General features: G+C 39.8%; 1 protein-coding gene across 4 annotated transcripts in view; it reads right to left on the minus strand.

The window, feature by feature from the left end:
• Positions 1 to 24,220, minus strand: part of MCTP1 (multiple C2 and transmembrane domain containing 1) — a 339,516-nt gene that overhangs the window by 85,257 nt on the left and 230,039 nt on the right. For 3 of the 4 annotated variants that reach the window (XM_035014872.1, XM_035014873.1, XM_035014871.1), the window contains one exon: positions 9,392 to 9,511. The exons of the other annotated variant lie outside the window; for it this stretch is intronic. In XM_035014872.1, the coding sequence (XP_034870763.1) occupies positions 9,392 to 9,511 (120 nt within the window). The remainder of the gene's footprint in view (positions 1 to 9,391; positions 9,512 to 24,220) is intronic. 4 annotated transcript variants of the gene reach the window in all.

Consider the following 24,220-nt stretch of genomic DNA (forward strand, 5'->3'; position numbering starts at 1 on the left):
TGCAGCACATGCACAGACATCTGGGCTGATCCAAATGTCTTTTGGCTGCACGCGTGGCATATCATCTACACACCTCTATTAGCACACCTATTATTTTCATGCATTCGATTTAGTTGTTTGTTTCCCTCACTGACCACAAACTGGCCTGCGCAAAGATGCTGTCTTAATCATCTTTGAATAGCAGTTAGCATTGTGCCTGTAGATGTTCAATAAACTTTTGCTGAATAGAAATACTTAATGCATAAACAGACAACATTTGGCTTGGAAAGAAAGATTAGACTAAAATACTTGTTCATTCATCACACATTTTTTGAGCAACTATTACACTGCTATGTCTGAGACATCTTGCCCTGTGCTGGGATTAAATACACAAATGCAAGATACAATGAGAACAATTTTAGGCTGGTAAGGAAGATCTGCAGTGAGGTGACTATGACAATACAGTGAGAGGGATATGGGGTGTCAGAGGGGCGAGATTATTTACCCTCTGAGGGTATGTGTCGGCAGGGGTAGGCTGCTGGTAGGGGGCAAGAGTGGGAGGGAAGTCAGGGATGGCTCTCCAGGGAAAATGATAAAAATGCTAGGTGGTTACCCAGAAACATATACATAAAATATTAAAATCTTACTGGGTGGCAAATTAGTATTATACTCAAAATGCACCCAAACTCTGACCCAGAAGTTCTCCTACAATGATCGCCTCAAAGGGCGTTACCAGAGACCTGACCAAAGAGGTGGCCAGAAGATTTATCGACAGCATTATTTCAGGTGGCAAAAATCTTTGAAACACTTCTAATACAAGTGCTTAAGAAAAAATTAAGTAGTCACGTGGTGAAAACTATGCAGTCATTAAAAATTCATGCAGTTTTCCAGTGACTTAAGGGAGACTTCTAGATAGTGTTGATATAAAAAGTGGGTATACTAACAGTACATTTAATGTGATCCAATTTTCATAAAAAACAAAATATGCCTGGCGAAAAATAGTACATTTATTTTAGTCAACTTACTTTTTTGAGAAAAGAGTAGAAGGCATAGAGAGAATGTATCACTATCTGGGAAACCACAAACACACTCTGCTCCGGATATTGCTGCTCCAGCTCAGCTACCATCCTGTCCACCCTCAGTCCCCGTCTCCTACATCCACCATCCCTCAAAGTTCCCCTTTTCCCAAACGTGGGAGCTGGTAGCGGGGCGCTGGGTGCTCCCGCCGCTCCTCCCCCTGCCCGCCCCGCCCCCTGGTGGCGGTGGTGAGACCTTGCCCTCCAGGGCCAGCACACCGCCTTCTCCTCGTCAATGCCATCGAGTGAGGTCCCCCGCGAGTTCATGAGTTCGAGGTGCAGCTTGAGGAGGAGCCTCGGAGGCCGCCCAGAGTGAGGCGCCTGGGAGAGCCGCCTCGGCGGCCGCAGAGCCACCATGTACCTATCGTACTTGCCCGTCAAGCCCTGCGTGTGCGGCTCCTCGGGCGAGACTTCAGGAGCTCCAGGCACCCGCCACGCCATCCCCCCACGCTACGGCGCCCGCCTGCACGTCCGTCCCCCGGAAGCGCACGTGCCTTTCAGGACAACTCGGGGCTGGTGCAGCACGTGTGCTTCCATGAAGTTGGAGACCTGGCCTGCGCGGCTCCTCTCTGGGCCCCCGTGTCTGTCCCGCACACACTGACTGGCTCTGCGGAGGTTACAACTTATCCTGGGTCTCAGTTTCCACATCTGTATGATGAGAAAGGCATCATCCCTTCCTTCCCCGCTTCATACTGTGGTTTACGGACCAAGACTTTGCCCTCTTGGGGCCTGCAGAATGGGTGCCTGAGGAATGGGAGGACAGGGAAAGAATGCTGGCCTGGGAACCAAGTAGAACTGGGTTCTGGTCCAGCCTTGTTGTAGGAGTCTTTACAAGTGGCAAAACCTTGGTTTTCTGCTCTCCCATGGGATGAACAGTTGTTTTGCAGGTAAAAGAGATGACAAAAGAGCAGGACACTGTCTGGTTCATTTTTGTGACACCTCCCCACCCCCCTGCCTTTGGAAGGCAGCTATGCTCACCACTATACCACCAACGCTACCCCCCTGCCTTTTACCCAGGACCCTCACCTATTGTTCAATAAACATTCTGCACTTGAAAACAAAACCAAAAAACATACAAACAATTCTGCTGGAATACAGGGGAGGTAAAGCTGTAGCTGTCTATGGTTTGGGTGGGGCCTGCTCATGAGGCTGTCCTCCATAGTGCTTGAAGAGGTTGGAGAAAGACCAAAGTAGCCAGAAAAATCAGAATTTTATTTCAGAACGGATCACGTTCCTAAAGCTCTTGAGATAAAAAAAAATAAGGTGCAGTTGGCATAAAGTAGCCAAATAAATACAGAACATCTAGTTATATTGGAATTTCGGTAAATAATGAGTTATTTTAGGATAAACATCTCTGTTTATTGAAATTCCAATTTAACTGGGCATCTGTATCTCTACTTGCTAAATCTGGCAACCCTAAATTGGGGGTGAATTCAGAAAGCTTTAGGGGCTGGAGTTTGAGAGAAATCTGCCAGTAGAAGGCCTTGTCACCTACCAACACTGAGGGGATAGTAAATAACATGGCGGTCAGGCAGGGGACATTTGAGCAGTGTGGAAAATCTGTGGAAATCATCCCACTTCCTCTATGGAGCTCATGAAAATCTGTGGAAATCTGTTGGTCAATGTCCAGAGCCTGATGAGGTGATGATCATTGATGTCTGGGGACACCAATCTGTACAGTGAGTGATTATCTGGCACAGCTAAGCACTTGGTGAACAGCTTTGAGAGGAGTCATAGGGGATAAACTTTTCTATTGACATCTGATTGGCTGTTGGTTTCTACTTTTTTTTTTTTTTTTTTTTTTTTATGCTAGTGATGGTGTTAGAAAACGAAAGGTCTGGTTCTTTTCATGGTCCTTCTCAGATTTTTGCAAGCTGGTGACCTTCTGAAAAAATTGAGAAAATTGCTGTTGAAATAAGCAGGAAGAAGAAAAAAGTGATCATCCATTTTTAGATGTGTTTACAGGCTGTATGACTCAGTGCTGCTTCTGTTAAGAGCAAGTATGTGGTCTTTTTTGGTACTGAGATGCAAACAGAGGAGGCTTGTGGTCTATGCTACTTTCCGTGAATGATCAACTATTGAAGTAGAGAAGGTCTAACTGTACATTCAAAGTGCTTTGCTTATGGAGCCCTCTCTTCTCTGCTCCACTTTGGCCAGCCTCTAGATTCAGTTAGCAATATTTCACTTGTTCAGTATCCTACTTATTCAAATATTGCACCATGGACTTCTTTGAAACTAGCTGAGAAAATGATAAATCTACTGGATTCACAGGAACTCAAGTCAAACAAGCAGATGTTTCTTGGCCGGCTCGTATGTGGTGGGCCATCCCAAGTTGTCCCATCACTAGCATTTCTAGCAGCAAAGACCATTCTCTCCTCATAAGCTTTTTTTTCTAGAAAGAAGTACTCTGGGCCGACATGGAACAGATCCAACAAGAAACAATATTCAAGTACCATTCTAACGGGGGAAAGCAGAATCGAGGGTTTTGCCATTTGAGGAAGCTAACAAAACATTTCAGTATTTACTAAAGTATTTTAGCAAGGCAGACATTGGCTCAATTTGTGTCACAGTCAGATCATGAATCAGAGAATGATTTCATTGCTTTACCCTACTCTTCAGTCTTTTAATGCCTCCATTGATTAGGCAAGTGAGATTGCTATGTGGGAGGAATATCATGACAGTAAAACTGAATGTTCTTTTAAAATGTAATTTAAAAACACCTCTTGAAGAATTTTTGTATGTCAAAAATATTAAAAGACTGTCTTCACTAATGTGAAGGATTCTCAGCTTTGGTTTACTCTTCCCATCCATGCTCACCTGGGTTGATTGAAGGTAATCCTATAGGTCATGAACAATTTTGAAATCAGTGAGGTCACCTGGGTCACTGGGAACCTTGTAAGGATTTGGGGGATACCTGGGATCCCACGTAAGGCTCTCGACACTTAGGAAGTAAGCCCTCGGGAGAGGCATGGCCAAGCATATGCCATGAAAGTAGCCTGGGCTTCAGAACAGGGAAGAGCTGGGTTCACATCCCACTTCCTCTATGGAGCTCATTATTTATCTTCTTTGGTTTTGAATTTCCTCATTTGTAAAATGATGATAAAACCATTTAGAATAATCTACTTGATAAGGTTATTATAAGGAATTAAAATAGATGATGTGTCTAAAAAGGCTTATTAGCAGGATACCTGATCCATAGAAGTTGCTTCATAAATATCTGTTCCATTTCTCTGAAGACAAGGAGGATATGGAGGACAGAAGTGGAGTGGGGGCAATGAGGGTCTTCCATCAATCTGTGCTTGAAGGTGGAGTTAATGCTACTGGCTCTTCTAAAACTCAAGGGAGAGGGCGCCTGGGTGGCTCAGTCAGTTAAGCGACTGCCTTCGGCTCAGGTCATGATCCTGGAGTCCCGGAATCAAGTCCGCATCGGGCTCCCTGCTTAGCGGGGGGTCTGCTTCTCCCTCTGACCCTCTTCCCTCTCGTGCTCTCTGTCTCTCATTCTCTCTCTCAAATAAATAAATAAAATCTTAAAAAAAAAAAAAAACTGTTTAAAACTCAAGGGAGAAACTTGCTCTAAAGGTGTCCAGGGAGACATCGGATGTATCAAAATACAGTCCCAAGAGTAATGCACTTGACCGGTGGTTAGGAGTACACACTTCAGACCAACTGACAGACTCTAATACCCATTCTGCTACTTTCTAACTGCATGCCTTTTCTAACTGTGCACCTTTGGGTAAGCTCTTAAACCTCCCTGGCCAGTTTTCCTGTTTGTAAAGCACTAATGACTCCCATCTCCTAGGGGGTGCAAGAGACCCCTGGTTTGCTTGGCCAATCCAGGTCTTTCCTCCTCTGAGACTTGATTCTCTCCTCTCAAGGAAGGGCTCTTGTGGCTGTGCCTTTTCCACCTGAGCACGTTCCCTCGTTTGCCACAGAGGGAGAGACCTGGCGGCACTTGACTTAGGAGGACCCAACCCACTGGCTAGGCTGACAGAATCAGCTTTTCTCTCCCTGGGGGTGAGATGAAGGTCCCGATGAAACAAAATGCCTAACAGGGAGCCCAGGGTGTAATGAGGATTCAGTGGTTTTTAAACCCAAAGCAAAGGCAACTCCCCGGCATCTACTCTTTAACTTAAAACATTTCAGTCCACAGTAACTATAATGTGGTTAGTTGGTAGAAGCCTAATGGGCACTGCGGGTGGGGGGTAGGGGGAGTTTCCCTCAGGTTTTGGAGCGACAGCTCAAACCAAGACACGTATGACATTGCTGTCTCTATAACCCCTTCATGCCAGAAACATTTCTCAATGAAGCGTGTATTTATTAAACAGGCCTAACAATTCTCACGCCAGAAATTTTAATGTCATGGTGTGAGCGTAGGTAGATTCAGATGTAGGAGTGCTTATTTTTAACAAGTCCAATTGGGAAACAGCAGAGGTGAGATACCATTTCGAACCACGCCTCTTTCTCCTGTGCACCCCCAAGTCGACAGCATTAGCCTCAGCACCAGCTGTTTCCTCACCCTGTTCTCAAAGTGTTCAGCTCATTAAATGCAGCAAAACTTCCTCGGCAAGGATTACATCTCATTTTTCTCATTAAACCAGAAAAGGCACCATGGTAGGGAAAAGACGGGTTTTAGCTCCTGAGATCAAGTATCCAAGAAAGGACATGGTCTCCGTAATAAACAACCAACACACAAAGAAATCCTTTCCTATTTTAGTATTAATCTCAACTTTCAACCCATATGGTGAAGACAGAATTTTTACCCGTCTATGAACTTTTCATCTTTCACAGTATTTTCTTTTTCCTTTCACCTTCTTATGTCACGAAAATGTTATTTCCTTTTTTCTCCTCAAGGTCATTGACCTCAAGGTCAATTTGATTTGTTTTTCTTTTATCATTTTCATCCTAATTGAATGTTCTCAGTTGAATGTACAAATGATTTTTTTTTTCATGAGAGAAAATTTGCCTGCCCGCCCACCCTCCCTCCTTCTCTTGCTCTTTTAAAACAGGAAAGTTTCTGGAATCACGCAGTGGTGTGATTAATGCACTTCAGAGATTACCTAAAGTTTTCACACATGCTGAAAGATTCTGTATGCTTTTTGGGATAGCAAAAAGGACTCAGGGCAAAATACCATTCCTCCAGTGCTATGCACTATGGAGTAGAGTCATATAGATACAGCATGGCAGCCCCTACCAATACTTTCCCTTGATTTACATATATATGTATGTATGTGTGTATGAATGTATAGGTATATGCATAGATGTGTGTGTGTGTGTATGTGTGTGTGATCTGTAACCAGCAAGGTATAATCCAGGCTTTTTTTCAAAAGGAGCAACAAGTTCAAATGCATAGCTAGGTATGGGAGAAGACACATAATTAGACAAAATGGATTTAAGAGTTACATAAAGTCTCAACTGAGCCACTGCATAAAAAACTGAATGAAGTGTTGTGATTGCTGGTCTGGTGTCCAGAAGAACAGACTATGTGGACAGTGGCAAATAAAAGGCAGTTACTGAGAGTTATGGAGTATAGCCGGCGTTCCATGAAATTTGGACTATAGACTGTTCCACAGTGGGCTGTGCTGAGGAATCGAATGCCCATGGCTAAAGGGGGAGCTCTGTTAGAGATGCGCCTAAAAAAAAGATTTGGTAAATATAATTTTGGAATTATATTTTGAAGAGAAAAAGGGCAGTAGAGAAATTTCCATAGCCTGTAACTTTTCAATAGTCATAAAAATTCTTAGAGAATTGTAAGCACAAGAGGATCTATTACGTGTTACTATTTCCCCTCTATAAGTGGACCTTTCCAGCCAAGGCAGGTATATTCTGGAGAAGATAACAAGCAAAGTCTGTAGATACAGAATTTTTCAGTAAGAATACTCAAACCAATAACTAAATATTGACGATAAGCCCCCTCATAGGATTAAGGAGCTGAAACTAAATTACCACTTTTTCCTATTTGCAAATAATCTTATTTGCATATTTGTCTCAGGCCAACTGAATGAAAAGTAGATATTCCTCTCTCTCGACAATCTCCCTGAAATAAATGGGACGAAAAAAGCAATTGTCTGAGAGAGACCCATTTTCTTAAAGAAAACATCCTGGATTAATTGACAAAAGTACCTATTAGGGGCGCCTGGGTGGCTCAGTTGGTTGGATGACTGCCTTCAGCTCGGGTCATGATTCTGGAGTCCCAGGATTGGGTCCCGCATCGGGCTCCCTGCTCAGCGGGGAGTCTGCTTCTCCCTCTGACCCTCCCTCCTCTCATGCTCTATCTCATTCTCTCTCTCAAATAAATAAATAAAATCTTTAAAAAAAAAAAAAAAGTACCTATTAGTCCCCATGACACCAGTGCTTATGGCATTTGGGGTTTGTCTCTCAGTGTGCAATTTAAATATATATACCTAACATCCTTGCCAATAATAACTTATTGTCTGTTGATACTGCCTAACCATTAAAATCTCTATTAACAGTCTCATGTTGGATTTGATAAACCTTATAAAAAAGGTTCTCAACACTTCAGACTTGCAAGACACTTGCTAAAGTGGCAAATACAATGATGAACTAAGAGTCCCCTCCCTCAAATTTATAATCACCTGAGAGAAACAAATATATACAAATAAATAGAAAAATAAACATAGCATGTTGTTGGCAACTTTGCCATGTATTTGGTGGCTGTGCATCAGGATTTGTCTATTTTGATGATAAAATTTTTCTGAAGAAGTATATTCAGCTTGTGTTACCATTTGAAGTGTATTTTGCTTGAGTTATTTATTAAAGATTTTATGTATGTATGTATGTATGTATGTATGTATTTAGAGACCATGTGTATGCATCTGAGCGGTGGGGAGGGGCAGAGGGCGAGGGAGAGAATCTCCAGCAAACTGAGCGCTGAGCATGGAGCATCATGCGGGGCTTGATCTCAGGACACAGAGATCATGACCTGAGTCAAAATCAAGAGCCGGACGCCTAACTAACTGAGCCACTCAGGCACCCCTGCTTGAGTTACTTAAAAGGGAAAAGTTTTATGTCACAGGTATGTTTGTGCAAACATTATGATGCTATTATAATGAAGTATTATATATTATTATTAAACTGATGATCAGATAACTTTGGTTCCTGCACCATTATGGACATGGTAGATGGCAGAAACTCCTGATTATAAATTAAATGTAGACCCTCAGTGGCCAAAAAAAAAAAAAGAGAGAGAGAGAGAAAATCTATGTAATCTGATGAAGACAAAGAGCTACCAAATAGAGTCTCACATTTGACAAACCTTTAAATTCTTCTCGAAAGCTACCTATGAATTTATCAAATTACAAATATCCTATTTGGAGAAGACACCTCCCTCCCATTCATTTATACATCAGAAAGCTTTTGGAAGTCATATGTTCACTAAGGGTGTAGTGACTGAGATAATCTAAGGGGAATGAAAGTTGGCAAGAGAAAAAGAGATATGATTATAATGTGGTTTATTTCTACTTCTCGCTTTAAAACTCTTTTTGAGGGGCGCCTGGGTGGCTCAGTCGGTTAAGCGTCTGCCTTCGGCTCAGGTCATGATCCCAGAGTCCTGGGATCGAGCCCCATGTCGGGCTCCCTGCTCGGCAGACAGCCTGCTTCTCCCTCTCCCTCTGCCTACTTGTGCTCTCTGTCAAATAAACAAATAAAATCTTTAAAAAAAATAAAACTCTTTTTGAGAGAGAAGTGGTCTTACAGATTCTAAAAAAACTTTCAAAAATGCCAGAGAGGGAAGGTGGGTTCAGTATAACTTTCCCTAGGTTAAATGAAAGCTCTTTATCCTCCAGCTGGTAATCCTGATACACTCCGGACACAAACACAGATATTTGCTGTTGTTCAGTAAATGTCCATTGAATTAAGGTACTTTATGCACTTTTCCAGGCCAACAAATCACCAATCTTTCCTTTCTTCCAATGACAGACTACAGAGAAATGTCTTAAATAAAATACATTCATTTGGTCTGATCATAAATAATTTTATGATATTATATCTTAACTCAAGATTAAGACATATAAACAAATAAGGAGAGTAAAAGAAATACTCATTTGAAATAACCCATTTATAATTAAAAGCCATAGCTCATTCTTCGGTATGCTCTTGATTTTAGTTCCTACCAAGATGAGTCATGTTAGAAACAGGTGAATACTTTATCTTATGTTAGGACCAAAGAGTTGTTAGTTTTGAACTGATTAAAACTTTCTTCCAAACTCGAGTATTTATGAATAGAACTTCTGGTTTGTAAAAATAAATCAATGTTGATCTTGTCAGAGGGACGAGGAATAAGAACAAAAACACATACAAATAAGAAAGCAGAAACTTACTGTATCACGTTGCCTGTTATCTTTCCCTGATATTATCAAGAAGTAGTTCCATGTCAACAGTAACAACAAAACCAGTGGTATCATGTAGAGCTCAAAGTTCCAGACAACAAAGAGAAAGAGCTAGAGGAGAAGGAGAGAGAAAAAGATGAGTCAACTCTGACTTTCATTAAATGGACTCTCTTATCCATAGCCCACTTCAAAAACGCAGAACTAAATGCTTCAGAATGGAAAGATTTATCTTGAAAACAAAACCTTGAGAACTTGTTAGGCATTTTTCTAAAAGCACAACTGACCCCTGGAAAGTTACTGTTAGGATTTTTAATTTAATTTCTATGAAGGAAAACTGGTATCATCACACTATCAACAGGGTAATTTTAATTTTTCTCATCTAGTGAAATTATGGTCAGGTTGGACAAAATAGAGTTAAAAAAAAAAAAAGGCTGCCAAATGAGCTTCACTACATTGTCAGACATAGCTGGTCTATCTGCCTTAATGATAAACTGTTTAATATCACGGACTTTTTTTTTTTTTTTGAATCTCACAATGCAACATGCATAATAGGCAGATGAAAACACCAAGTCTGCACCAGTGAGCCAAAGATCTCACATTATGAATAAAAGCACTGCTACCAGTAAGTGTAAAAATAGGGTGGCTTAACATTTAGCATTACCATAGAAATCAAACAGCTATTTAAAAAATAGAATAACTTTGTCAAAGGAAATTTTTAAATGTCTTTGTCTACTATCTTTGAAAACTACCGACTCTCTATGTAAATTATTTTTTAATTGTAAGACAAATATTAGAGTAAGAGCTCACTTAGCCTGGCAGGAGGACCCATTCTAAGATCATCTGCACTGTAAAATCAGCAGCGCTGTGTACGAAGTGTGACTTGCCCTCGCACCCATCCCCACTCTTATAATCCTGAAGAGATCATCTAAACTCTCTGAGTCTGTGGCTCCAGCTGCCAAACAAGGCAACATTAAGTCAAATGATTTTGTGGAGGTACTGAAGAGCTGGATTCCATCCCTAATGCTGACTAGTCCCATCACTTCTGGCACCATCTTGCCTTCAGTTTCTGCCTCTGTAAAATGGGGCTGAGAAGCGTATCCACCTGACAGACTGTGAGAACTAAAGAGTTGAAATGTGTTAGGAAGTTAACACACTGCGTGGTACCCAGTAAGTGCTCATAAAACATTTGTATTGTTGTGTACATGTTTATCGATACCTTATGAAATTCAGAAAGTTAACTAATATTGACTAGGGTCCTCAGGTGATGCTTATTCCATTACTGAAAACTGGAAGTCATCTGCCTCCTGAGATTTAGCTGAACCATAGTGTAAGTGGGAATTTGAGCCAGCTGGTTGGGGTAACACAGATATCAGGCGTTTGACAGGCCAGGAGGGTCAGGAGCAGCGCCCTGAGAACACTCATGTCAGGCAGGGCAGCACGGACTGTTTAGCCAAGCCTATACAGCCTAGTAAGATGGTGAAGAAAATCAGCCTGTGTGGAGGGGTAGAGAAACCCATGGCTTAAGGACCAGAAGACAGATTCCAGGCCTTAGAAAGTCACTCTGCCTCCATGTTTTCATTTCTAAATACACGGGTCTATAGATCCAATAACCTTTAATATCCCTTCTATTTAAAATGACTTCATGGCATTACTGTGACATCTGTTTTGTTTTTTTTTAATGTGACATTAAATCCTGAATTCTTGGGATATTCATAACTCAGATGGACACCCACAAATAATGATTTAGTAACCCAAGAAATGACTTTTGGACAGAATTACATGGAAACTATAGATTGAAATTCCTGAATAAGAAAAATCTCAAATGTATCAATGCATGAGACATGAGCCTCATCTTTACTTTCATAAGTAGAAGGATTTCCAGAAAAATAAAATATTTCTATTTAATTTTTGAAATTTATGCAATATATATAAAGATGATACAAATTATAATTGATGGTTATGATTATTCTATTTAAATATATTTTTAAAAGATAATTCTTTATTCAGGAAATTAATTAAGGCAAATCTGACAGACACGAACATATGTAAAAGGGAAAATTATTTTTGGCTAGAATCCATATTAATTCTTTACCCATTTATTTGCAAAATTTAGGCAGTTACTAGAATATAAGCTCTTTAAGGATAAGGACTTTTTCTTTTTGTTCTTATTCTATCCCCAGAGCCCAGAAGAGTGCTTAGGAATAGAAGGTGTTCAATAAATATATATTTGCTGCATTAATGAATAAATGGGTACTGGGTTCTTTTAACATAAATCTACTTAATTATTGTTTCAGTAAAAGTACTATATAGCCACTATGTAACATCAAGTAAATTCATGAAAATATATTCAGAATTACAACCTGGGATGCCACTAACCAATTTCTCCCTGAGGCATAGAAAGATTCTCTTTCCATTCTGGCCATGCAGTCATAAACTGTCTCGTGTATTATGGTCTGACTACCATCTTTCCTTTTGGACTTTCCTCTATGTTTGCCTCTTCTGAGGACGTTCACTTGACTTGATGTGTTCTGGCCTCATGGATGGGACTCAGATGATTCCACAGCTAAATGTCACCAATTGTATTTATTTTAAATTTATTAAGCACAGACATTCCATCCTGTAATGTCCACTCACTGGTATTAGAGTTCTGATGTCACCCAGAATAAAGTTACTGGGAATGTCTATGTGTTAGTGTTAGTTGGAGGACAGGTATTGCACAGAATACACTTTCTAGGTGATAACCAAGTAATCAAGACACCTTTCTAGGTGATAACCAAGTAATCAAGACACCTTTCTCTTCTCTAGATACAACATCACCAGTTGCTTAAAGCACCACTCCACAAGGCATGATTTCTGGGCACGTCTCCATTGTGGACATCATCCTCTCACCACATCCAAATCCATAAAAAAGCAATAGCTTTCTTAAAATACAGCACTCAGAACTGACACGCCATGTCTAATTAATACCTGTGGTATTTATATGCCCTAACAACACAAGCACCAGAACATAAGATGGGGAAAGATACAGAAGAGACCCCCCCCCCAAAAAAAAGGGTAGAATTGCATGAGTTTCATGGATCTTGGCAATGGAAAAATAATCTTCCCTATTTTGTTTTCTTTAAGAATCTAATATTTAGGGCGCCTGGGTGGCTCAGTTGGTTAAGTGACTGCCTTCGGCTCAGGTCATGATCCTGGAGTCCTGGGATCGAGTCCTGCATCGGGCTCCCTGCTCGGCAGGGAGTCTGCTTCTCCCTCTGACCCTCCTCCCTCTCATGCTCTCTGTCTCTCATTCTCTCTCTCTCAAATAAATAAATAAAATCTTAAAAAAAAAAAGAATCTAATATTTAGGTAATTAGGTAAGGGGCCTCTGCTGTTGAGAATACCTTAAAAAAAAAAAAAAAACAAGAGAGCTTTGAATAAACTCTAAATACAAAAGCATTCATTTTTTTTCTTCCTCAATAATTAACTGGAGAGTGGGTGCCTGGGTGGCTCAGTTGATTAAGCGTCTGCCTTCGGCTCAGGCCATGATCCCGGGGTCCTGGGATCGAGTCCCGCATCGGGCTCCCTGCTCCTTGGGAGCCTGCTTCTCCCTCTGCCTCTCTCTCTCTCTGTCGCTCATGAATAAATAAATAAAATCTTTAAAAAAAAAATAATTAACTGGAGATTTCAAAAGGTCAAAGTAAAAAAGAACATAAACACCGATTAACAATAAACTATACTTATTGAACATTACTATGTGATACACAATAGTTGATGTTCAAAATTAAGATATGACATGGTCTCTGGATTATAGTATTAGTGATTATTATAATAATTATTAGCAAGAGAGGATTATCCAATAAAGAGAGCCTTCAGAGGAGGGAGGGTGCCTTTTAGTTTATTGTCTCTACACTCAAGCTTCCCTTCTCTCAGGGCCCACCTGCACTGAGATTGATCCTCTCCTCTTACAAAAAACCAAGATAACACCCAGGACCAGGTCCTCAGTGTCCTCCTAGCGCAGCACATGAAAGATACCTCAGAGAAACCCCAGGAAAGACCAGACAATATAGGATCTATCCTTGGTCCTGACTCCACTTACTCCTGAGTTTGAGAGAAAAAAGTCAGATATCATAACAGGCTAAAATGGGGTAGAAAAAGAAATCAGGGAACAATTCAAAAAAAATCCCCGACACAGTCACAGAATATAAATACAAACCATAGAAGTCCCAGCATTTATCCTGCCCATACTTCCAGAACCCAAACTGAACCTGGTCCAAAGTGCTGGCCCACAGAATCATCACTAAATAAGTGGTAGTTGCTTTAAGCTACAAATTATGGGGTGGTTTGTTATACAGCAAAAGCTAACTGACACATATTCTTTTTCCAAGGAGACAGTGGTGTCTATAATAAATATGGTCTGGACCAGAAGACTGAAGAAGTGGTTTTAGATCCATTTCTGCTCTTTGATCATCACAGGACCTTGAGCAAGTCAGTTATTCTCTTTTATTTGAGTCTATTATTTATCAAATGGAGATGGTAACACCTGCCTATTTCACAAGTTGGCTGTGGGGAACAACTCCTGTAAAGTATGTGAAAACACTTTATCACAAAGTACTCAGTAAGTCCAAGTATTATCAATTTGATGTTTTCATATTTAAAATTGTTTCTGAAAAATTCAGAGACTTTATAAACTAACACTCCAGGAATGGTCACTATCATAATTCCCCTTTAAGCAGTTATAGAAGATGGGTGGTGTTTCTTAGAGGGATTTGTGTGTGAAAGGGTTTTGTTGGAAGGAAATCATAAGTGTGCAATTAGAGGGGTTGCTGTTAAAATTTTTGCTAATAGCTGAAACAAGAAAAATCCAGGTCTTTACATAAACTCATTATTTCTAGTAATTGGCATTAGCACACATTGCAGATTTTGTGAACTCCAGACTTAATCAGGCATTTAAATGTTAACCATTTTAAACAACCTCTATATCTGCCCCTAGATATAAAAGAATCTTGTTCTGAACTAGCTGTTTTGTGACTATCAATTCCTGTTCATAATTTTTTTTTTTGCTTTTAAATCCAAATGCCTTTCATCTAAATCAATGTTATCTTGCCTATGACATTAGCATCAACATCACAGAATGCAATTATTCAGTGTCTATTTGGGCTAGACTTTAAAAGCTATCTAAATTTAATCATAAATATTCAGAGTGGCTTTTTTGAAAATCTATAATTTACTGAAAGATAAATAAAATCATTCATCCTAACAAATGTCTTATATCACATTACATAAAAAACAAACTTTAGGGAAAAAGTCCTGAGAGGCAAGCTGGGAAGGCAGAGACTACTGTGCTTGTTTTGCAAATAGGTAAACTGAGGCTCAAATTTGAGACTTGTCTACGGACACCTGCTACTGGGTGGCAGAGCCAGGTCTTCTGATCCCCAATCCAGTGTGTTTTTGCATCAGTACTCCACTGCCTCTAAGGAGGATTTTTACAGTGAATATTGATGCTCAAACGTTATCGGTTATTTACAGACTGATCATTCAATTTGTAGATTTTCTGTATGTCTATATCTTTCCTTCCTCTTGCTCTGGGATAACTACTTTTGCATTAGTGCAAGGAAATGGAATACCACTTCTTAGGTGTTCTGGTAAGGGTTTCTCATGGCAGAGAGGTCAACAACTAATGGTCAAAATGAGGTTTGTGAAGCCCAAATTCATTCCTCCCCTTTCTCACTATCTTGCATGGCTCTGAATAATCAAAAGTTGGCTATTCACAACGTTTCTATTAAACGGGGTTTTCTTCTGTCCAAAATGTTTAGAAGAGGTTAGCAAGGTGCCGGTACAGCCAGAGATTAGAAAATGAATGAGCCAATTACATTTTTACAGATAAAAAAAGCCCTACTTTTTCACATGAAGATTAAACAAACCAACCAACAAACAAACAAAAAACCCTTTTTCACTCAGAAGCTAAGTGAAGGTGGGCTAAGGCTTTTCACTCGTATTTAAACAAGGCAAATTATGTCAAGTAGAGTGAATGATTCAAAATATTAAGATTTTAGAGCAACACCATTTCTTAGGAGGTGCAAGACATGCATGATTTTTCTTTCTTTGAGTCCCAGGCAGGATGGGGCGATTCACATCATCCCATCAACTGATGCTCTTATTGAAGTGCAGTGGAAGATGCCTGCATTCAATGATCATTCAGTGCAACACATGACAGTATCCCTGGGGGAGAACACTTCAAAAAAATCATTTAAGTGTGAATATTGAATATCCTATTCTTTTGCAAACTACAGTATATTTTAAAAAGAAATCTCATCCAAAATGATTAACACTTCCTACTGTTCAGGAAAAAAGCCTGCCCTTTCAGACTAACAGCTGTGGATCATTAGCTCTCCAGTGATGAGATGTGTTTGATGAGTATTTTTCTTTCTAATTAAGAGATGAGATTCTCTATTTGACTGTCTCTTCAGAAAGAAGTGAAGAAAAAATTCTCTGCCTACATGGAAAGGCCCTCTCCTACAAAACAATTAATTATTTCATGGCCCTTTCAGAAAATCCTTTTCCTCCTTAATTTCAATTCATTTTTTTCTTAAACTTAACACATTCACACTCTGGCCTTCACAGTATTAACCCATTTTTCACCCAGCATTCCCTCTCTGACATTTTCCTGTTTGTTTCATCATCTAATAATACCTACTTTAGGTAAAAGAGAATGAGGAAATGTATCAAAAGTACATATATGCTTAACCTAACAGACAGCATCTGGTATGGGAATATTCTCTGATCTGAGAGAGGCCTCAAATTAGAAAGATGATAAATATATAGCATTTGCCTGTTGAGGAACTAGGCAGTGCTTTAAAACAAACCAAAACAACAACAATAACAAACTTTAAGGCGCTTAGCAGTACACAAAAAAAACTGTTTAAGGTAATCAGTCCTTAAAAGGAAAGTATTTCATGATGCCTGGGTGGCTCAATCAGTTAACCAAGTGTCTGCCTTTGGCTCAGGTCATGATTCGGGGGTACTGGGATCAAGTCCTGCATCAAGCTCCTTGCTCAGCAGGGAGCCTGCTTCTCCTTCTGCCTGCCGTTCCCCCTGCTTGTGCTCTTTTTCTTTCTCTCTGACAAGTAAATAAATCTCTAAAAAAAAAAAAGTATTTCAACTTTACCAGTAAGACTGGCCTTAAAGAAGAAAGCTAGGGAATGTAAAGTGGGACCTAAAAATATGGCTTTGCGAAAAAGCCATCAGCAAGGTTATAAAATTCTTGAATTAAAAATATGATTCAAGAGTATAGTAAAAAGCAAATGAAAGCCCTCTTGGCAAATTAATCCCATCAAATGCTTCTTTAAATCCTTCTAGGTACAGGGAGAGAAAGGAGGGAAGGGAAGAGGGTCAACTTTCAAACTTGGGTACTGTGCGGCCACGTCCCTCCCCCATGGTTCATTTGGATATATCCAGGGATATTTTTCATTGCCACAGTGGGGTGGGAGAGGGAGGATACTGGCATTGAGTGGGTAGAGCCAGGGTGTGAAACACCCCCTACTATGTGGAAGAGTGCTGCCCAATGAAAAATTTTCCTGTCCCAAATGCTACCACCACTCCTCTTTGAGAAACATTGCCAATTCTCTCACATAGACAATAGATCATCCTCAACTTAGCAAAGAAGAAATGGTATGCATATTAACAAATGTATACAGATGGGGTGCCTGGGTGGCTCAGTCAGTTAGGTGCCTGACTCTTGGTTTTGGCTCAGGTCATGACCTCAGGGTCATGGGATCGAGCCCCATGTTGGGCTCTGCACTTTGTGGGGGCAGTCTGCTTGGAATCCTCTCTCCCTCCCCTCCCCACCCTTCCCCCAGCTGTCTAAATAAAATCCTTTAAAAAAAGTGTATGCAGAAGGAGGATAGGTCTATTTCCCAGATGATGGCATGAATTCTGACTTAAGGAGTTAGGGTGAGACAGTAGTATAGAAAAAAATTTCACTCAATCTTTAGCATTTGCTCTAGTCTCTCTTTTTTTTTTTTTTTAAAGATTTTATTTATTTGACAGAGAGATAGACAGAAGAGCACAAGCAGAGGGAGTGGCAGAGGGAGAGGGAGAAGCAGGCTCTGCACTGAGCAGGGAACCCGATGTGGGACTCGATCCCAGGACCCTGAGATCATGACCTGAGCCGAAGGCAGATGCTTAACCATCTGAGCCACCCAGGCGCCCGCTCTAGTCTCTTTCTCACCATCTATTAACGTTTAACATTTCTTAAAAATACGGCTAACGAAGAACTGGAGGTTAATCCACTCTGCCCATTTATTCTCCCTTGGATTAAGTCAGACTCTGCACATCATCAGTTTTTAGAATTTCATCTTCTGGGAAGGGGTTGGTTTTGCCTTGATTTAAATAACCAGATGGCATCACCACCTGCTCTAAGGTCTTTATTTCTGGTTGGTTCCACTAAGGCCTTTTCTACCACCTCCAGTGAAAAGAGAACAGAAGATAGGCAAAATGAACCTGATTCATTCCCAGCATAGTGACAGCTTTTTCAAGGTGGTTTTTAAAGTATGAGATGTTGCTCTTTTGAAGAGAGGTTTTGCTTTGTTTGGACTGTTTTCTAAAATAAACAGCAGGGAAATGGTGACAATGTCAGACCCACTGGATTGCTCCAACTTGTTCTGCTGTTTCCTGGGGTCATTCCACAATGATACCAGGAGACTTCCCACGTCCATAAGAGCCTCATACAGATGCTCATATACAATGGCTTCTCTTTCCTTCTCTCAACTAGAATGAGAATTCTGACGACTCCCTCTACTGCTTTCTTTTTGAGTAGTTTCAAACAGACACCAAACTGATAAGATAGTTGGTATGTTGTGTTTTGTTGTGCTTTGGGGGGGGGGGGGGGGCTTGTGTGCTTAGACCAAAAAAAAAAAAAAAATCAAAACACACTCTCTACTAAATGATCCCTTATATTGACTAGGCAAAGTATGTCAAGAGAACCATCTACCTCTTTTCTGATGACAGGAGGAATATATGGTTAGGAGTAGAAAAACAAAAAAAAGAGAAACTGGTTGGGGTGTTGGTAAAGCTTTGAATTGAATGTATATACTATAACTTAGGTCATTATTTGCTAATAGTGTTGAAAGGTCATTGTTTCTTCAAATTTACTTAGACTACTTATAAATACAGATCAGTAACTTCCAATTCTTTACTTTGTGAAACCATACACTGGGTTTTTAAATTCCTTCCTGAACTTAAAGTCCACAATCTCAGTACACCCATGCCCTTTTGAAAAGCATAGCTTGACTCCATCTATTAAAGCACATGGACAATGAGATAGAACTCATTTGAAGATGTCTTACATACGACTCCCAGAAACACCTGAAGAATCTCCAAAACAAAATGGACCCAAACAACCTCAAAGATGGTGCTATCACCCAATCATAGCATAATGCACACTACTTTCCTTAATGGAGATATTCTATCAATAGAACCTGCCAGCCAGGAGGCTTGGAAGTTATTTATTTAGATTTTTTTTTCTCTTTCAGCTTACAACTTGTACTGGTATTTCATGTCATTTTTATCAAAGTCAGGGATGAAAGGTTCTGGCTTTGCTTTGAGAACACTGACAACTCCAAAATGTAAAGCCCAGAGTATGTCCAAATGGAGCATCACAACAACCACACATGAATAACTGATAAGAAATCCCTGCAACGTTGTGAGTCTAATGTTAGTAAAAGTTGGAATGTAGAATCAACTTGACAAATGCTTATAGATGCCTGGAGACTATTGATTCTCTCAGGCCCCTTCATTAGAAATGAGTACATTACCCTGTAGTTTGTAATGCCTGCCATAGGATCAAATACAATTATGTTTTTAGTTTTAATGGCCTTATTATTCACAGAAATTCTTGTTCAAAATCAGGCTGCATGCCAAGTCATTCTTGTAGATTACAGATCAACACATATTTACTGTATTGTTTTAAATGACCAAACATGAATAATTAAGAGGAATTGGTACTGTTTGGTCCATGAAGAGGTTGCTGATATCAAGTAACGACTGCTTTAAAAAATACTGAAGGACTATCCAAAGAAACATGGAAGACTGTGTTAAGGCTATTAAGCTCACTGAAGCTTATCCTTCTCTAGTGTCTCATTTCTCTAGGCTGCAGCTGGTTCTGACAGGACCCAGGACTGTCTCACTACTACAGGTAAAGAACATTCCATGTTTTAATAAAAAAAAAAAAAGTACTTTAATGTTGGTTCTCCATTTATTTTTGTCTTTTATGTATACCGCCAGTGCCAATGAAAAAGGCATCTTTTTTCTTCATGATTATTCAAGTCATGATCTAATGTTCTGATATCTCTTCCTCTTTTTTAATTCTTAAACTATTAATAAATTATTGGGTTAAATGTGTAAATAATATCATTTGGGAATACTGTCATACAAATTTCTATATATGTTCTAAATAATATTATTTGGGGATATTGTCATACACATGTGCCATTTATGTTTTCTGGGCTTTAGAAATGCTGTAGGTTTGTTAAGGCTTATTAAAGATAATCATCTTTTACATCTTTATTTATTTCTTTAAAATGTATTTATTTGAGAGAGAGAGACAGAGAGAGCACACGTGTGCATGCATGAGTGGGGGGAGGAGCAGAGGGTGAGGGACCAGCAGTCTCAGCGCTGAGCCTGATGTGGGCCTCAATCTCCCAACCCTGAGATCATGACCCGAGCTGAAACGAAGAGTCAGACGCTTCACGGACTGAGCCACCCAGGCGCCCCGTCTTTTACATTTTTAAAGAAACGAATCTGTTACTATTACTCCTTTTGAAGTACGTTCCTCATCAAATCCTTTCTTTGTGTGTGTAAATGCTGTAACTAGACTTACAAATCCGATAGCAATGTTTGCTGATGTACAAAATGTAAAATTTTCCCTAAGCTTGAAACCTGGCTTTAAAGCCATCTCCGTCATGAACAGGTACAATATTTAGGGCAACAGCTGGTACTGCAGTTGCTCGTGGGGGGAAACTCCCTCTGTTCTCTATACTGTGCCAGAAAATAGGATACCCAGCCAAACACATGTTAGTAAAGTCTGCGGCACAAGTTACTTTAAAAATTCGTACTGTCGTCTTTATAGTCCCTATTCTATGTCCCTGAACAGGAATGCCTTTAAAAAAGCAGATGATCAATTGCAGTGACTGCTTTATATATATACTATATATATATAGTAGTTGATGTGCAGAGGGTTGCCCTCTGCCAAATTTGGGGATGTTTGATACCATTCTGATTCATTGCCACTCAAATGATCTCACCCAGACTTATTCAACTTACCATGAATATCTTCCCTGGGCTATTGATTTTTGATCTTTCTGTTTAATCCTTCATGCTATAACCTAGCTGTTACCATTGGTGATTTCTTTGTCCAGATTTAATATCTTCATTTCAATCTTAAAATCACAGAGCCAAAGTCAGAAAACATGTTTTAAAATTTTCACCTTTATAAATATATTTAAGACCTAATAATATCATGTATTTCAGCTATCTTACCAGCTTCTGAAACTTCATCTCCCATTCTGTCTTATAATTTTCTAATTTTCTCCTTCACTGGTCTCATTCCCCCCAATCCCTCTGTTCTGGAAAAACTTCAAGAGTTATGTTTAGCAGCTCTAGCTATGTCTGAACATTTCTCTTTGCAATTCAAATAATCATCCTAGGCTGATTTTAACAGCCTTCTTTACTCCATTCCGTCTTTTACCCTTGCTGTGTAATGTTTACTGATGAATGTCTTTCTCCCGTTTCTTAACAGATCTAAGTAGTGTAGTTACTGCACGGGAAGCCTAGAGGTTTGAACACTAAGTAGACATTTCTCTTGGCTATTTTCCACACCTCCAAACATTCTCTTAAATGCAACAGGGCTTGTGTTTCAATGGTAACAGAAGTTATCAGAGAACACTAGTTTAGACAGCAAGCAAGCTGAACTCCAACTGTTCCAACAGCCTGACTTTTACAGTAAAAGGAAAGGCCCTGGGCCAAGACCACTGAGATGAGCAGGTATTTTTAGTTCACTTGTAGGCCAGCTCTAATGTAATTCTGAAATGTTTTCTTCAAACCAAACCCAACTTTTTCAGGGCTGTCCAAATCTGTTTTCTTTTATAGCAAGTACAAATTCTTGGAGCAAGGGAAGCATGCGTATCATTTGCAATGCTGCTGCATGTCTATGGTGTTGATGCCCGATGGCTCAAATTAGTCCGCCAAGCAGATGAGCGCATTGTAATTAGCTCTTGTCAAACTGTTAGAAATACAAAAACCATTTCCACTGTAATAAAAATTATGAAAAAGAAAAATCTCTCATATCATTTTCAGCCAAAATAGTTCCTGAAATGTCTGGTAGTTTAGGATTCCAGAGTTCTAAAAGAAGGCCATTTCATTTTCAGAAAAGCTTTCACTTCATTGACATGGAGATGCTGACATGTATTATCTTTCAGGCATTTTTGTTGCTGTGTTTGATTGCCTGTAAAACCTCATTTCTAAAAATAACCTGTCGGGAGTGGACACATTTTGTTGAGCCACATGGTACTGATGTAGGATTCTCAACAAACATTTATACTTCTTCAAGGACTTTTTGAATCAAGATTTTCTGACTTTTTCTAGCAGCGTGTTATTATTACCAGTTTTCTGAATAACTAAATGTTGCATTCTCTTAAGAGGACATTAAGGAGGCACGATCATAGGTTCAGATGGGATAACTCTGATGTTAAACTCTCATGTGATGAACATCAGTTTCTTTCAGACAATTTATTTGGACACTCATTAGTGGAACAGTGACTCAGAGAATACTTTGCTCAATATTTGAATTCTTCACAAGCATCAGAAGGGTTCTTGAGCTCTCTGGAATTTAATGTCCTCTCAAGGAAAAATATGAGTTTTTGAAATAGCCACCTACTAGTAGGTGGCTATTTCAAAAAGTAAATTTTAATACTAACCAAAAGATACAACAGCTTGGAATTAGGTCAGGTATACCAAAAAACTACCCCCTTCTACTTGCCTTCAGAACCCTCCCAAAGATACCTTTAAGTATACTCCATGGAAATTAGCAGGATGCTATAAGTGAATCTATCGTTAGAAGTAATAAAATTACCATATACAAAACTTAATATAAAATTGATCATAGAATGAAAACTATAAAACTACTTCTTGAAGGAAACAAGGAGAAAGTAGTTATGGCCTTGGGCTAGGCAAAAATTCACAGATACAACACCAAAAGCATGATCTAAATATGCATCTAAAAATTAGACTTCATTAAAAGTTAAAAACTTTTGTGCTTCAAGAGATACTATTATTAGATGTCGGGGTGTTGACCTATATTTACTGATTTTGAGGGGGGTTCTCTGGGCCTGGTGGCATCACAGTTCCAGATTTCAAGCTCTATTACTAAGCTGTAATCATCAAGACAGTATGGTACTGGCACAAAAACAGACACACAGATCAATGGAACAGAATAGAGACCCTGGAAATGGACCCTCAACTCTATGGTCAACTAATCTTCGACAAAGCAGGAAAGAATGTCCAATGGAAAAAAGACAGTCTCTTCAACAAATGGTGTTGGGAAAATTGGACAGCCACATGCAGAAGAATGAAACTGTACCATTTCCTTACACCACACACAAAAATAGACTCAAAATGGTTGAAAGACCTAAATGTGAGACAGGAGTCCACCAAAATCCTAAAGGAGAACACAGGCAGCAACCTCTTCGACCTCAGCCGCAGCAACTTCTTCCTAGAAACATCGCCAAAGGCAAGGGAAGCAAGGGCAAAAATGAACTCTTGGGACTTCATCAAGATAAAAAGCTTTTGCACAGCAAAAGAAACAGTCAAGAAAACCAAAAGACAACCGACAAAATGGGAGAAGATATTTGCAAATGACATATCAGATAAAGGGCTAGTATCCAAAATCGATAAAGAACTTATCAAACTCAACACCCAAAGAACAAATGATCCAATCAAGAAATGGGCAGAAGACATGAACAGACATTTTTCCAAAGAAGACATCCAAATGGCCAACAGACACATGAAAAAGTGCTCAACATCGCTCGGCATCAGGGAAATCCAAATCAAAACCTCAATGAGATACCACCTCACACCAGTCAGAATGGCTAAAATTAACAAGTCAGGAAACGACAGATGTTGGCGGGGATGTGGAGAAAGGGGAACACTCCTACACTGTTGGTGGGAATGCAAGCTGGTGCAGCCACTCTGGAAAACAGTATGGAGGTTCCTCAAAAAGTTGAAAATAGAGCTATCATATGACCCAGTAACTGCGCTACTGGGTATTTGCCCCAAAGATACAAATGTAGGGATCCGAAGGGGTACGTGCACCCCGATGTTTATAGCAGCAATGTCCACAATAGCCAAACTGTGGAAAGAGCCAACATGTCCATCGACAGATGAATGGATAAAGAAGATGTGGTATATATATACACAACGGAATATTATGCAGCCATCAGAAGGAATGAAATCTTGCCATTTGCAACGACGTGGATGGAACTGGAGGGTATTATGCTGAGCGAAATAAGTCAAACAGAGAAAGACATGTATCATATGACCTCACTGATACGAGGAATTCTTAATCTCAGGAAACAAACTGAGGGTTGTTGGAGTAGTGGGGGTGGGAGGGATGGGGTGGCTGGGTGATAGACATTGGGGAGGGTATGTGCTATGGTGAGCGCTGTGAATTGTGTGAGACTGTTGAATCACAGACCTATACCTCTGAAACAAATAATACATTATATGTTAAAAAAAATTTAAGAAGATAGTAGGAAGGGAAAAATCAAGGGGGGGCATTCGGAGGGG

This window comes from Mirounga leonina, unplaced genomic scaffold (assembly GCF_011800145.1).
Source record: "Mirounga leonina isolate KUSES-001 unplaced genomic scaffold, KU_Mleo_1.0 Mir_168, whole genome shotgun sequence".
Taxonomy (NCBI): domain Eukaryota; kingdom Metazoa; phylum Chordata; class Mammalia; order Carnivora; family Phocidae; genus Mirounga; species Mirounga leonina.